Below are 15,277 nucleotides of genomic sequence, written 5' to 3'. Positions count from 1 at the left end.
GTTTCCTCTGCAACCTTAGCAATGGTGATAGCTTCTGTTAGAGTAGGGTTCTTAGCAGCCCATAACTTTTCTTGTGTCTTTTTGCTAAGACACTGCACAATCAATTGACCGCGAATCATTTCATCCTGTATGTTCCCAAACTGGCATTTCACTGAAAGTTCTCTTAACCTAGACACGAAGTCATCAATTGTTTCATTTTCTTTTTGGGGAGCAGTGTAAAATTTATGCCTGCACATAACCACATTTTCTTGCTTAGCAAACCTAGTATACAACTTAAACAACGCGTCTTTATATACATCATATATATCTAGTGGTGGATTTGGCAAATATTTAAAGATTCTCTGTCCCTCCTTTCCTAAAGCACCCAGTAACAAAGCCTTCTTTCTGACAGCAGAGAACTTTGTGCCTTCCAATGCTACAATATAGTTTTCAAACGCTTCACACCAATCATCCCATTCCATGGATGGTTCACCTGGGACACTCAGAAAAGGAACAGGAGCTTGTATTGTATTGTTTACATTCATTTTGGAACCTTGAATTTTTTTTATGATAACTGACCCCTTACAGTAACAAACTCTTTAAAAATATAAATATAGGCTAGCGACCGTTTTAGAATACAATATTCAAACTAGCTTATTTGTAGTCTTCCAAAAGTGAGTGTATCACTGCCATAGGTTTTGTAACACACTTCAGGATTACGCCAAATATTACAGTGTGTGTGTCACTGTACCATAACTGTGAGTGTGTGACACACTGCATACACGAAGTATTAAAGTGTGTGTGTCACTGTAGTCAATGCCCAATCCAAACGCTCTTGAAGACTTATATAATATCTTCTTTAAATAATGCCAGCAATTTTCATGCCTCGTTATGCCATTTAAAGCCTCATCACGCGTTTCTGTAATGGTGGGCCCGCTCACAGTACATTTCCCCTTTAACGATATTTCCCTTTTAATTTCCTCCGTTAGGGGTGCTGTTGTCCGCGTTGACGAGCCGAAGAGTAACAGTTAAGTCAAACTCCGTCACGCTGCGAGGACAGTCTCAAATCTCCCCGGTGAGTTTTCCCTTTTAAATCAGGACCATACCTCTCTGCAAGCCTTACTTCACTTGTAAAACGATCTCTTCTCATCGGATCGTAGGCTGCTTACGCTGTCATCGGGTTTTTCTCCGTGTTTTTTTTTTTGCGTTAACTGCTCCGGTTTCCGATGTGTCGCTCGTCTGTCTTCTCCAAACCGATGTCGCCATAAAATGTGGTAAATAAGGCAGACTGTACACAAGGGTCACTTGGGCTTATGATTTATTAAGCATAAGCGTAGAGAAAAACCCGACCAACAGGACCGGGATCAAACGGGCATCTGACCGCCGTTAGTCCGAACGCTCAACCCATGACACCACAAACAGGTTACGAGCTCAGCGCGAGACACAGGCTCAGATAGATAAGAGCACAATATAAATATAACAATATACTAACAGTTTCGTGGGCAGACTGTAATAGAACAGTAAATTATTGTGTTTTAAAACATCTAAAACATACAAATTTTAATGTAGTCATAGTTTGAGAACATTTTGCTTAAAGTAGTTTACTGCCACATTTAATCAATGCAGAGCGCTGACCGAGGGTGACTGGGGCGGGCGATCAGTAGTGCTGTGCTCACCGCAAGGAAGGCAGATTATTTAAGGACATACGACCCGGAAGTGGATCGCATGTTTCAGCAGTATCTTGTGCCTTCCTGGAGGGATGAAAGGGAGAGTGCCCTGGGGCAAGTAATAAACGACCGAGGGCTAATTAAACACACAAAGCTGACCCAGGGGTTGAGCAACAAAAGGAAGAGAGACTAAACTGCCCCTGAACAGCGGCTAACGAAAGAGTATGTATGAATATGTGACTCACAAGACCGTTTCGTGAACAATACTTTCATTCTGGTCTACTCTGGAGGAAAGCAGTGAGCCTCGAACCATCGACTTTCCTGCCAGTGGACGCCCTTCAGAACGGAGACACCTTGCGGCGTTAAAGCAGCTCAGCGAGTCAATGCGTAATGGTTGACTCCATGTCACGGAGATGGAAAGGGGCACGCAGTGACGCTGTCAGCCTTTATTAACGTCGTGCGGTGCATTAGTGTATGAAAGTTGAGAGAGAAAAACACCACAGTAAGCGAAACAGAAAGCGTGTTAGTTTTCAGACGAATACTTAATACCGAGTCGTCACAGTACTAATTGGGCCAGCCAACACTGGTTTAAAATCGTCTTTTTCTTTTACAAAGTAATGAGCAGACCTTGGTTTCTGCTTGTTGAACAACAGACACTGCGACAATAAGAACTGGCTGGGAACAAAGAATGCAGCAAAGTATCGGAGAGGTGCGCGAGTCTCTCAGTTGCCAAAAGACTGCTTAAACAAGCTCTCGGCATTGCGCGGAGGGGGGCGGGGGAGCGGCTTCCTTTGAAGTCTGATGGGGGGGGGGAGCGGCTTCCTTTGAAGTCTGATTCAGAGGCATGGTGTGGGATGTGGCTGGCAATGTGCACGTGCCCGGCTCACATGAACTGTATCGAATCCGCAGTTTGGGGAGACTTTTCGGAAGCCTTACTATAAATCTCGCCCACCATCCCTACGGGATGGCATAGGCTCGACCTAAAAAGGGTCGGAAAGTAGTCCCCACCCCTGGCCACTGCTTCGAAGACTCATCAAATGTCCTGAAAGCGAGAAGGTAACGTATCTGGCAAACAACAACATTCAGGCGTTTAAGGCAGTGGTGGGGAGCAAGGGTGTCTGCCAGTGGTCTCTGGGATGCCAAACAGCTGAGCCTGCTGGAAAGGCAGATGAAAGGTTTACTTCTAAAAGGACTCGGCGCTCGCGTCCAAAACTCAGTGGAGGCTAGCTGGGTTAGGAAAGTGAATGAATAAATGAAGGCATCACGTTCTTATAAACTGCAACATTCACCAGAAAACCAACATCTTGGTGCTAAAAGAGGAAAAAGATACAAAAAAATGAAAACAGAAATAAAACATCCCAAGTCTGGTGAAACTACTTGCAGATCGAACAAGCAAGGATTGGCAAAACCATAGGCCAGGTATTGGCTTTGTCAATGTTTTCTAGTCATGTTGAACAGCAACATGGCTGCTATTTGGTTGGAGTAGGGAGGCGTACAGGGCTTACAGCCCTTGGTGAAACTGTGTATGACAGAAAGGGACCAGGTGTGCAGTGTGCAAATATTGACCAGTTTAGAGGTAGAGGGTGGGATGGAGGGAGGGAGGGAAAGACACTGCACATAGGGGCCAGCACGACCAGGTGGGGAACATGGATGCACACAAAGGGACCTGTATAGGGAAAGGAAGAGGCACAAATTAATTATAGAGACTACCATGGGGTCTGGAGGAGGATGCTGTAGCCCCACATAGGCACAAATGTACCATTACCAGTGGGAGGATCTGACTGAACAAAGCCATCAGGGCTGGTGTGCATCTGTGTGCATACAGGAAAAATGAACCAGTACAATACTTTGGGTGGCACCCACTGCACAGCAGAGAAAGTAGGGTGACCGCCTCACTCCATGCAATCGCGGACAATGCTTCCAGCCCTGGATATTAAACCTACAAGTTAATCATATATGGTGTGCCAGTTTGATTAGTTCAATGGATAAAAACCAAGACTACAATGCCCAAAGTACAACAGGCTGTCACACAATAGGCCAGGACTAGAAACAGTACAGGATGAGTCAGGGATGGACTGGCCATTTATTCCATTGGGCGTTTCTTGGGTGGGCTGTAGCCACTACAGGCGTTTTTTGAAAGCTCGTGCCATAATTCCAGAAGCCATAGCGGGGCTTTGAGAGAGTGGGGGATGGAGAGTGGTGAACAGAAAGAGATCAGGCGAAGAGAAAGAGATGAGAGAAGGAATAGATAGACATAAATGGAAGGGACAGCACGCTAGAGAAAGGAGTGGGGCTGGTTTCACCATTTTTGAGAGTGCAGCTTTTGGTTCTCTAGGCCGGACCTAGGGTGAGGTGGAGACAGAGGAGAGGAACAAGCAGGGCTTTAGGTCGGCCGGGTCTCTACGGGTCTCAGTCCTGATATGAATTAAAAAGGGGCATTGAAACAGGTCCTTGGGGGCCGTATATACATGTACTTAATTAACTTTACCGTCAAAAACACTGCTCTATTCCTGAAAAATGAGTGTAATCATGTCAGCGATTTAGTTCATGTTTATATATAACACGTTTTACTTAATGTTACATTCCTTAAGAGTGCTTTCTATTTCAAGATTGTTGGGTTTTTGTATGTTTTGTAATGTAGCATATTACTCTTTTATAGTTCATACTTTGAACCACGTAGCCTCCAGGTATTTAAAATGAGCTACAACTGAGAGCTCTGGAGTTGAGGCTGAAGGCAGATGTGAGATTCTCTCATTGCACGTCAGAGGGTCAACACGCAACTATTCATAAACCGCCCCCCTGCCAAACTTGGGCAGAAGAGACCCGATCTATATCCCAGTCCCTTTGACTTTAGACCGCCAGAATCTCCTGGCGGAGGCCTTTCAGGCAAGTGAACTTGTGCCCAGAACTAATCCTGCTAAGGGAAAGTTTCACCGCTTCATAGGACACTGGCCCAAGCCACTCTGGGCGGGCGGATGCAGGACTTATGGCCCACCTGGCCGTATATACATGTACTTAATTAACTTTACCGTCAAAAACACTGCTCTATTTCTGAAAAATGAGTGTAATCATGTCAGCGATTTAGTTCATGTTTATATACAACACGTTTTACTTAATGTTACATTCCTTAAGAGTGCTTTCTATTTCAAGGATGTTGCGTTTTTGTATGTTTTGTAATGTAGCATATTACTCTTTTATAGTTCATACTTTGAACCACGTAGCCTCCGGGTATTTAAAATGAGCTACAACTGAGAGCTCTGGAGTTGAGGCTGAAGGCAGATGGTGTCAAAATATTAACACGGCGAAAGTGAAAGAAAATGCAGTGCTTGTAGGTGAGTGGGTATATTGCTTGTTTCGGGTGGTGAAGTGTAGGAGATGTGAGGAAGTACATTGGCACACTATTGGACTCAAGAATTTAGTTTACATGTTTAAGCCACGTGTTTAATCACATTAGACACGCCCCTTATAAACCACCCCTCCCACTTTCAAACCCTCAGTAAAAGCTGAAGGTACGGATCACCACAGGTAGAGCCACAGACTAAGTAAGGTAGAAATCTTGGGAAGAAGGAGGGGTTCACCTCTTATAAGGACTACTAGATGGGACAGCGGAACACAAGGCACTCAAGGACACAGCACTGGGGCGGGAAGAGGCACAAACTACACATAGGAATAGATCATGGATGGGAGCACCGCAGTGCACACTACACAGCACATACCAACAAGACTAGCAAGGGTAGATAAACACACGGCACATGCGGGCACACGGGGGGCAATGCTGGGGTGGGTTGGGGAAGATGCAAAGACTGAGCATAGGCAGCACTGCAAGCCTCGGGTCAGATACAGTGCCAGGATGGCTGAGAGACAAGTACTGCACTCATGGCGGAGCACATGAGCGCAGAGGCACACATGCCTCAGAGAGACCAGCAAAGAGACTAACACTCGGGGCACACTGCATTTCTCAGCAGCAGGTAGCAAGCAGAAAAGCACACACAGCAAGTCCTGGCAGTAGAGAAGTGTCCACTTCAAAGTAAGGGGAGGGTGAAGACGCAAGAGTTCGGGAAAGAACTTTCCTCCCAAAAAGTTGAAAAGAAAAACGCCTTGAAAATCTAACAGCAAAGAAATGCAAAATAATAAAATACACTATGTGTTGTAGGGGAAAGGTGTTTCCTTTGGTTTATAATGTTGATGAAAACTAAAGAATAATGGGAAATGTGGTTCTGCATTTTAACTTTTCGCCCTTCCACCTGTGGTGTCTGCAATCCCAGAAGAAGTCTCAAGGATGAAGACGGATCTCTGGAACACGAGCAGCAGTGTAGCGCCTCGCAGCTGCCTGCGTCTTCACTCTATTACAAATGTTAAACCACACAGACAAGGAACTGGATGTGTCTTGGACTCCTATTAAAGTCAATGGGTTAATCCTTTGTCCCTCGCACCGGACATGACGCAGCCCTGTCCTGCGCCCAGGAGGGGACTACGCGATAGTCCCTGCCCCTATGGGAAGACAGGAGGGGTGTGGGCTGCCCGATGGTACTACAGGGCCGCCCTCCTGAGTGGCCTCCTGCGGTGGCCTCGGGCAGCCGCATAGTACCATCATGGCGACACTCCCCACCCCCAAGCACCTAGCATGCATGCAAATAAATACACACGACACCAATTGTTATTGGGAAAAACTGCTGCAGGTTTATTACATACAACATTATGTAATATGGTGGGTTATCTTACGGGCGATCCAAAGGGCAGGCAGCCTCTCGCCACCTGCCCGCCTGATGAGCCAAGCAGCACTGGGGCGAACCCCATTTGTGCTGCCCCTTCTGGTGATCCTCCTCCCGGATCACGTGATACTTATTACTCACGCCCCTTTCAGGGCGGAGCGTAGCAAGGCAAGCCCCCGGTTGTTCAGGCCCACAACCGTCCAAAGGACAAACGGGGCGCCGGCACGGTTTCCAGAAACCTCTCATGAGGCTCCTGGGCTCTGGCACCCTTATGTGCCGTGCAGAGGTACTCTTCTGTACCCAATTGCTTCCAGATCGCCCTGTAACTCCGCCACAGCTCTGGTGGTGGCCACCATCGCTGACAGGGCCCCCCACCAAACAGCCCTTTCTCACCTGCAACTACTCATAAACCGCCCCCCTGCCAAACTTGGGCAGAAGAGACCCGATCTATATCCCAGTCCCTTTGACTTTAGACCGCCAGAATCTCCTGGCGGAGGCCTTTCAGGCAAGTGAACTTGTGCCCAGAACTAATCCTGCTAAGGGAAAGTTTCACCGCTTCATAGGACACTGCCCCATGCCACTCTGGGCGGGGCGGATGCAGGCATTATGGCCCACCTGGAACCAAGAATTTGCTGAGATCACCTAGCTACCGTACCACTAGCACCGTGTAGCCTGCACCGTGTAGCCATCTCCAAGGGACAGCAGCCCACTTGTTCGCTGACCGCTCCCCCACGCCTGCATACCTGGCTGATGAAGCGAGAAGGGTTATCCTTTTATCATTTGCACTGTCCTATTGCTCCCTAACTCCTGCCGCACCTGGGTGTCCATTCAAAAGTATGTGACGATGAGCAAGGGGGGGGAGAGGCCATTGTCCGGCATCCCCATGTCCTATGGGGATCGTCAGCTCAGCTCCATTTCTGGTATAAGCCCCTAGGCATACCGGCACACAGTGTGTCTGCATTATACAGCGCCCAGTGCCAGTCAGGTGGTGCCTACCATTCAGGAGTGACTAAGTCCTAATCTCCCCCGACCCGGGCATGTTCACAAAACGGGGTGCGGGGCCTTCACCTGCCCGCACTGGGCCTGACCGGGTTTTAATTCATGAAACTCATCTATTATGCTACAGGCAACCTTATAAAAGCATATGTGCAGTTGGCGAAGTTGGGCATAACAGGGCTCAATTTGCTATTTCCTGGAGTTATTCAGATAGGTAGGAATTCCTTTGACAATGTGATGTTATTATTCTGTCTTGTACACACACACTGAGCTGTTGAATATGGTGGCTGAAAAAGCATCCTCTGAAGGTGTATTTTGTTTCTGGTGTATTTCATAGGGAATCTTTCTAGTCACACCTATGGCTGCTGCCCAAAGTTTGAGGAAAACAAGTTGTTTTAACCAAGCTTAAACATTAAATAGTAGAACATGCATAAAACAATCCAGAAAGTATTTATACTTCAGCAGGGGCGTAGTGGGTCAATAAGAATGGGGGGGGGGGGGGTTTGAAAGCTTCAGATTTCTCATCAGTTAGGGGATATCTTGCAAAAATACATCATATGAGAAGAAGGACGTGAGGAGGGATTAGGAGGCAGTAGAAAGAGAGGAGGGTGGATTGTTAGAGAGACTACAAACACAACATTCTTTAAACTAATCAACATTTTAAAGCCTTCAAAACAGAGAAAATAAAGAGTGTGTGTGTGTTTTTTGTCAGTGTGAGCATGTAACATTCCCAGGGGAAATCCAACAGACACTTCATCATACCCGACGGAAAGCCCTTGTACCCAACTATTTACAACAGAATACTTTTTTAGGCGGGTGTAACTTCCCAAACACTCCCCACCCCCCTCGAAACTACGACCCTGAACTGAAGAACTATCATTCTCCTTTGCCTAGTTCCCCGTCATCACGGACACTATTACCAGTCCCTGGGTTTCATACGGCGACCTGGTGCATTCTGGAAGCTGTAGACTTAGTTTGTTTCCTTTTTGTAAGTTAAAAGCCCAGGACTAGAAACAGTGTTCGTGATAACCTGGGGTACGTGCTCACCCCATATCCTGTCATGGCCTGCATCAACTTTTCAACATTGTCTATTTAAATGTCTAAAATCCAAGGTCAGTTGCTTTGAAAATAGATATACATTGACATGTCCCACTGAGATAGTCTACTGGTATTACTGCGTCCTATTCAAACTGCTCTGCTACAGCAGCAGCACTCAGAGAGCAAAGTGACCCCTTTCTCCTGCATGCCCGGAAAGGGCTGCACTCACCAGCAATTGGGCAGGTTGAGGGTGATACTTGGCTGGATGATGTTTCCGAAGCGCAGGTACCCCAGGGTCCCAAGGCTGATGTACAGCACAGTGACGGTGCACATCCCTGCGTAGAGCACAGCAGGGAAGTGAAGCGGGGAGTGCATCTTGTTTTCCAGTGGGAGAACCTAAGAAGCAGGTAATGAGAGAAACAGATACAATGTGTGAGGCTCAAAAATCTGTATTTTGAGGTGTTATGTTAGAGAGCGGTTTCTTCAGTGCACATTGTTAGGAGAGGCCTCCACAATTTAGCAGCATTGACCGATAATGTGGCCTCCAGGGTGGGGGAATAGGCAATAAGTGCACTGGTTTATCGAGGCTCTGGGCTATTTTTTTTTTTTTAAGGATTATTTTCCATGAATATACTAAATGGAAAATGCATTTGCTCCTCTTGAATTCACAAGAACCGTAAATACATCAAACATTTTACTTGGCCAGCCCATATTAAAAACTTCTGGAAGTGATACAAATTAATTTCAAACCACTGGAGTCAGCACAGTCATGGGGTAAAGGCAAATGACAGGGTTAATTTTCAGGGAACATCAAACTCAGGTTTCTTGATTCAGGTATATTTAAAGAATCTAGATTGACAATTATAAACAAGGAATATGCTTATGCACTGCTGCCATAGGTACCAGATCTCAAAGGATCACCAGAAGTGAGAACTGTGGATTACAATGGTGCCCAGTTCCAAGCTCTTTGCCTGTTTTGTCTGCTAGACATGCATGACTGGTTGCGTCAGCTGGCAGAAACCAGAGTGGGTGGATGGCAATGAAGGTCATCTGCATCCCTGGGACTTGGGAAATCCCTGGGAAGGGCATCGCAGTGACTTTAGAGACACAAGTGGAATCTCAATGAAACCCTTTTGGGAATACACACAAGCAATATCAGCGAGGGATTCTTCTTTTATCGGGGAGGAGGCGGAGTCTGTACAGATTGGAAATCTAGGAGCGTTTGGAGCTACTGGGAAGTAATACTTCCAGGATGATGCTGGTAAACATGAAGGAATTAATAATTTCTTAAAACCACTATCAATTCTGTCTTCTTTCCAGTTCTGGGGGGACTTTGTGCTCATAAACCACAGCAGGTTGAGAGCACTGAGAACCATTAAAGATTAACAAAATGGTTTATGCAAATCTAGTTGCACGGTCCTTGTGGCTATAAAGATGTCCCCCATTCATTAATGCCATTATGCATTTTTGCAAACAATGAGGATTGGAAGAAGAGAAACCTGTAGAGAAAGAGGGAGCGATGACAACAAGCTGATCTGAACAACTTGGCTAACTACAGACTTGCCATCTACCTGTCCTGAATTGGCAAGATCTTGGAGAAATGTTTCAACATCCTATTGACGAATCAGGCAGAATTAACTTTTAGCCCTTTATTAATCTGGGCTCCTGCAAGGCGCAGAACAGAAACAAATATGCTAAAGATCCTATAGGAGATTCACCACATTCTCAATTAAGTCACGTCCTGCTTCCTCATTTTACTAGATCTTCCGGAAGCACTCGCCACTATCGGCCTTCACATACATTTACAAGTGCTGCAGTCTGACATCTCCACTGAAGGAGTTGTATTCAAGGGGTTTGAATCATTTAATGAAACATTATCAGATTGTAAGAATGAGAGTTTCTACCTCTAGTGCATCTCCTAATAATTGCAGTGTTCCTCAAGGGTAGGTAGGTCCCTGTACAGCTGCTGTTCAAACTCTACATGAATCCTTTCAGAGCCTAGACTGAAGAATCCGGAGAATCCATTCACCAGGACACTGATGACACTCACTTCTTATACTGATGACATTACTATTCTAAACAGAACTGCATATCCAACCTCCAAGACTGAATGTTTTCAAATCTCCTAACAATAAATCTGAAGAAAAGAGAATTCATTTTGACCAAACATTAGCACAACAACACAGCGTATGGTGACTGGTTGGATGATCTGCGGTCTGATGGTCTCTCGGCTATCTGGCAAATTAAGTCACGCCCTTAGGCCTATGTATCGAGTCTTATTTTTCTATAGTTTAGAACATTGAGCAAGTTTCTCCCAAAGTTAGTGTTACTGTTCATGCATTCAAAAAACGGAAGCATTTCCTCCAACCAAATGACTTCCTACACAACAAACCTTGGCCCACAAGAAGATTGACAATGCAATTGAATCCTGGCTGGACTTCCATCATTGCCAATAACTGCAATGAAAGCGATCATCTATTGTGCAGTTAGACTCATTTCTGGCACCAAAACCTAATTTCATGCACACTGTTCAGACCTTGGTCCTCTCAAAGGTTTACTATGCTAATCCTTGCTGTCTAGAATTCCCTTACCACCATTAATTGCAACGAAGGAGATTATCCATTGTGCTGCTTGACTCATATTCAGCACCCAAAAATATGACCCCTCGGAGGACAGGACAGTTTTGGCTGCCTAAAGAAGCCAAAAAGAAGTTTAAACTGGGCTGCATTACATACAGTGCCATCCATCTGCAGAAACCCATATACCTTTAGTCTGCCATCGCCTTCATAGGTATCAATAGGAATCTCTGGAGTGTGCAATTTCCAAGGAATACTTTTGTTCCACATTATATAACAGGTGCCATCTACTGGTCCCTAGGCATATGCACATGTATGTGTGTATGGGCGTGATCCTTGCATTTGAGAGCGGCAACTTGTTGTCATTGGTGTGGGAATAGTGAAATTAAACTGGCAAGATTTCTGTACCCTGTGACCAATACTGTGTTCCTAATATACTCCCAAAGATTTTCCTACCAAGGTCAGGCTTGGTTAGCTGCTGAAATGCCCCTAGAGTATTCATTTGGAGAATATTAGGCACACAACAGCTCTGAACAGTGAAAGACTGACCTGGCTGGAGACATAGCTATCCATTGCATAGCTTTTCAATCTCTTGTTTAGTGCAGGCAGCCTTGTTAACTATCTGCTGCCAGACAGAAGAGCAGCCTTTCATGTGCCACATACATGAGACTTGCCACTCAATTCTGGCAGATATCAGAATTATGTCTTGCTTAACTGACTGATTCTCTGCTAGGCAGTGAGCCAGCCTTCTCTTGCTTGTGTTACACTTCTGAGATACTCTGCACATCCCTGCTGGCAGCGGACTCATCTCTTCCTCACCACAGACAACCCACATCTAAACACTGCTGATTTGTCCTTGGTGCATAGCCATCGGTCTATCTACCTGGATGGATGTGTCTGGTATCCATTCATCCACACATCCATTCTGCCGCACGTCTTCCTTCCTACCCTGCCTCCCCAAAAATGAAGGTGGCAAGGAAAGGGGCGCCCCAGATATAGGCGGGGTCCATCAAAGGGCAGTGAGGGTTGGAAAAGGGGGCCATGTAAAAACAAAGCACCCAAAAATCGCTTTGGTGAACTCTAAATCCAGGCAGGATTCTCACATGCAAGAACACTGGGCTAGGATTTAGGAGACACATGAGCACAAGACCTGATAACAGAAACATGATAGGAACAGGAAAGAGGAGAAACCTATCCTTGTTAGAAGACAACAAACAATAGAGAAACCAGGGAAGTTTTGAGTCTATAAGAACCTAATTCAGGAACAATACTCTCCCACATCAAACAGAATCACCACAAATACTGCACTAAGAATATTGACATCCACTAGGGTCACTTAGAAGGGCAGAAGATCCACCATCTCCACGACTAGTCTGACATTGCTCACACAAGTTAGGTGGAGAGCCAACAATCTCTCCTCCTGTAAGAGGTTAACCACCCTGCACAACATACCTGTAGTGAAAACCCTTATGCTACAAACTACTTATGTGGCAAACGTTGTATGTCACCAACCCACCCTCCTCAAAAAGGAAACAAAATGACTTCTAGAACATTTCCTCAGTAAACCAGACAAGAAAGACATTATTTTCCTTGTTTTTTGTCCTACATTTAGGTTCTTGAATCATGTGTTTCAATGCCTATCCTATTGTGTGTTTACTTCGTTTCTCAGTTCTGAAGCTTGCTACATTGCTTTTTGAAACTAGAGGTTTTTTTCTTGGAGGGTTCACTGAAATCTTTTCTAGCTGGGATCTATTGCACGGTGTCCTGTCCGTCTCATTTTGGGAGGACACATCTGCCAAACCATAATTTCTACAGCACTCGAAGCAAGATCATGCAGTACCAGGTTTGTACAGTACAAAGTTAAAACCACTATTTATATAGAAACTAAATGAGCTAAATAGAGTAAAAATTATTGAGAGTAGATACATCACAGAATAGGGGTTACAACATGTCCTACAATACAAACAACAAGGCTTTCAAGTGAAATACAAGCACTGACAATGCCAATAGATCGGACTTTATAGAAATGTTGAGTGGTCATGTGAAGCAATACAAGTAAATAGTATGGGAATGGGTATGCATTTGTGTGGAAGCAAAGAACTGTAGCAAAATACTAGTGTAAGTAAAGAGGTCAGGTGAAGTTTGCATTATCAATCCAGACCGAAAAACCCATGGAGTTTAATAACTGCCCTCATCCCACCTGTACTGCTCCTAGAGAAAAACATACATTATCTAGTTATCGGAGATACTTTAATAGAATTGCAATGTTGTTGTGTGTGGCCTTGAAAGAACAGCCTCGAGCAACTAGATAACTAAACAAAATGATCACAGCTTTGTGCAGGGCAATATCTTTTTTTGGTGGAAGCACACAACTTTTGACCAATCAAAACATGTACTCCTGGCTCCCAACATGCGGGCAGATCCAAAGCCCTTTGTAACTCACATAATTGTCTGGAAAGTACTGCACTGTTAAGCTAGGCCATAACGAGCTTTTTGGCCCCAAAGACTTTCCATAGAGGGTCGACTGGCAGCAAATTCAAATATAAAAAATGTAAAAACATAAGCAATGCTGCCAATTTCCCTTGTGTTTGATATGCATATGGTGCTTCATCCTATGCGCCTTATATTGTTCAACAAATCAGGCAACATTTTATCATACACCTAAGGAATAAAGGCTGAGTTTGCTCTACCAGGAATCATACCCAATACACAAGTTTCAGTAGCAAGCACGTTACTCACGGAGATATAAAGCCAGCTTTTTAACTACCTTACAGAACCCTGCAGTATCGAGAGTTATTCTGGAAAAGAGGCTCGCATTGACAGCTGCAACTGAATGTGCATGCTGAAGGCTGCATTAGGTCTGAGGCGCACAACTGGAGGGCCCCTTCTGGAGGCAATGACCATCTTTCTCATTTGTAAGTCTTCAATTTTTAAAATCTCAGCAAATTCAGAAAGCCAGGGTGTAAGGCGTACATGCATATCCATCTACAATCAACGAAGAAAGACTTGTTTTCTGTAAACGTTGCTGCTAGGTCTAGCGATGTGTAACCAATAGACTGTAGATGGGGTGTCATATTAATGGCAAGTATCTTCTGGTGACTGCCTGCTTAGTGCCCATTCATGATAAACCTCTGAATTGTGAATTAAGTCATCCACAATACAGTTCATTTCCTTGGAGAATACCATTTAAATAATTTCCTCTGCATCACTCAGAAGTAAAAGGTCTGTGCTGTCAGGTAGACATGATCTGAGTTTGTGGTTTCCAGCAAGTTACTCCTTTGCGGTCTGATGATGTTCACATAGCAAATTGAAGACATCAAGACATTCACGAACCAATTCATGGCTGGACGCAATTCAACTGGGCGATGCTTAGTTCATTTGTTTTCGACGTTAGGTTGATAGCATCACTCAGCTACTAATGGTGTAACATTGGATTAATGCAGAGTACAGTATGAAGGTATTTTACATGACTTGCTACATCGATTTCAGGTCATATGAAATTCAGCAGAAAGAATGGTCACTAATGCCTTGAAACAGGTTCATCTGACTCCAGCACATTGCACAATCCCTAGGGTTAAGCTAAAAATAGAAAATGTTCCAACATATTCAACCTGACTAAACAAATTTGATTTATGGTAAACTTTCTAAATCTTAGACATACCTAAGCTTCATTGATCATACAGAGAGTTCACATTTCACAATAAATGTGCCCGGATCGCTCATAGGTTGAAGCAGATAATGGTTTGGTAGAAAGTCTTCCCCTGATTTGTCTGCATCACTCTCGTGAAAGCAGGGTAACTCCCAAAAAAGCAGCTGTCCAGTCCTCTAACTTTGCGGTGCCACTGAACCATTTAGAGGTGGGGAATAGCTGGATTTCTGCAAAAAGCGCTTTTACTGGCAGAAACCCTGGATTCAAAGCCTAAAACGCTACTGGGCCACTAAGTCACAAGCCAAACCCAGGCCCAACAACAGCCAGTGTGTATTCAGAGGTGTTATCTTTTTACCTTTCAGTACAGGTCACAACCCAGCTTTTTTTAAATTTCTCATTCAAATTACGAAGAATCCCTACAAAAATCCAATAGGTGCAAAAGAGAAACCAATATCTGCAAACTAGGAATTGTCCTCCACAATCCAGGTGTCACCATTGTTTAAAAAGTTATCATCCTTCACTCAAAAAGTAATCATAATCCAACCCGCATAATAATCCTCAAACTAGTTATCATCACTGACAAACAAGGGATGGGCATTAGAAAACTAGAAATGGGGGGCGTGGCCTGGAGCCGTCGATGGTGGACGTGTAGTTCTGTAG

At 44.7% G+C, this 15,277-nt stretch overlaps 1 protein-coding gene across 1 annotated transcript in view; it reads right to left on the bottom strand.

Moving 5' to 3' along the window:
• LOC144769497 (proton-coupled amino acid transporter 1-like) overlaps positions 1–15,277 on the bottom strand; it is a 469,650-nt gene that overhangs the window by 126,123 nt on the left and 328,250 nt on the right. Inside the window, exon 9 of the mRNA XM_078653627.1 lies at positions 8,622–8,788. Coding sequence (XP_078509753.1) covers positions 8,622–8,788 — 167 coding nt within the window. The remainder of the gene's footprint in view (positions 1–8,621; positions 8,789–15,277) is intronic.

Source organism: Lissotriton helveticus, chromosome 7 (genome assembly GCF_964261635.1).
Source record: "Lissotriton helveticus chromosome 7, aLisHel1.1, whole genome shotgun sequence".
NCBI lineage: Eukaryota > Metazoa > Chordata > Amphibia > Caudata > Salamandridae > Lissotriton > Lissotriton helveticus.
The sequence above is the reverse complement of the archived record's forward strand: the minus strand, read 5'-3'. Positions and strand labels throughout refer to the sequence as shown.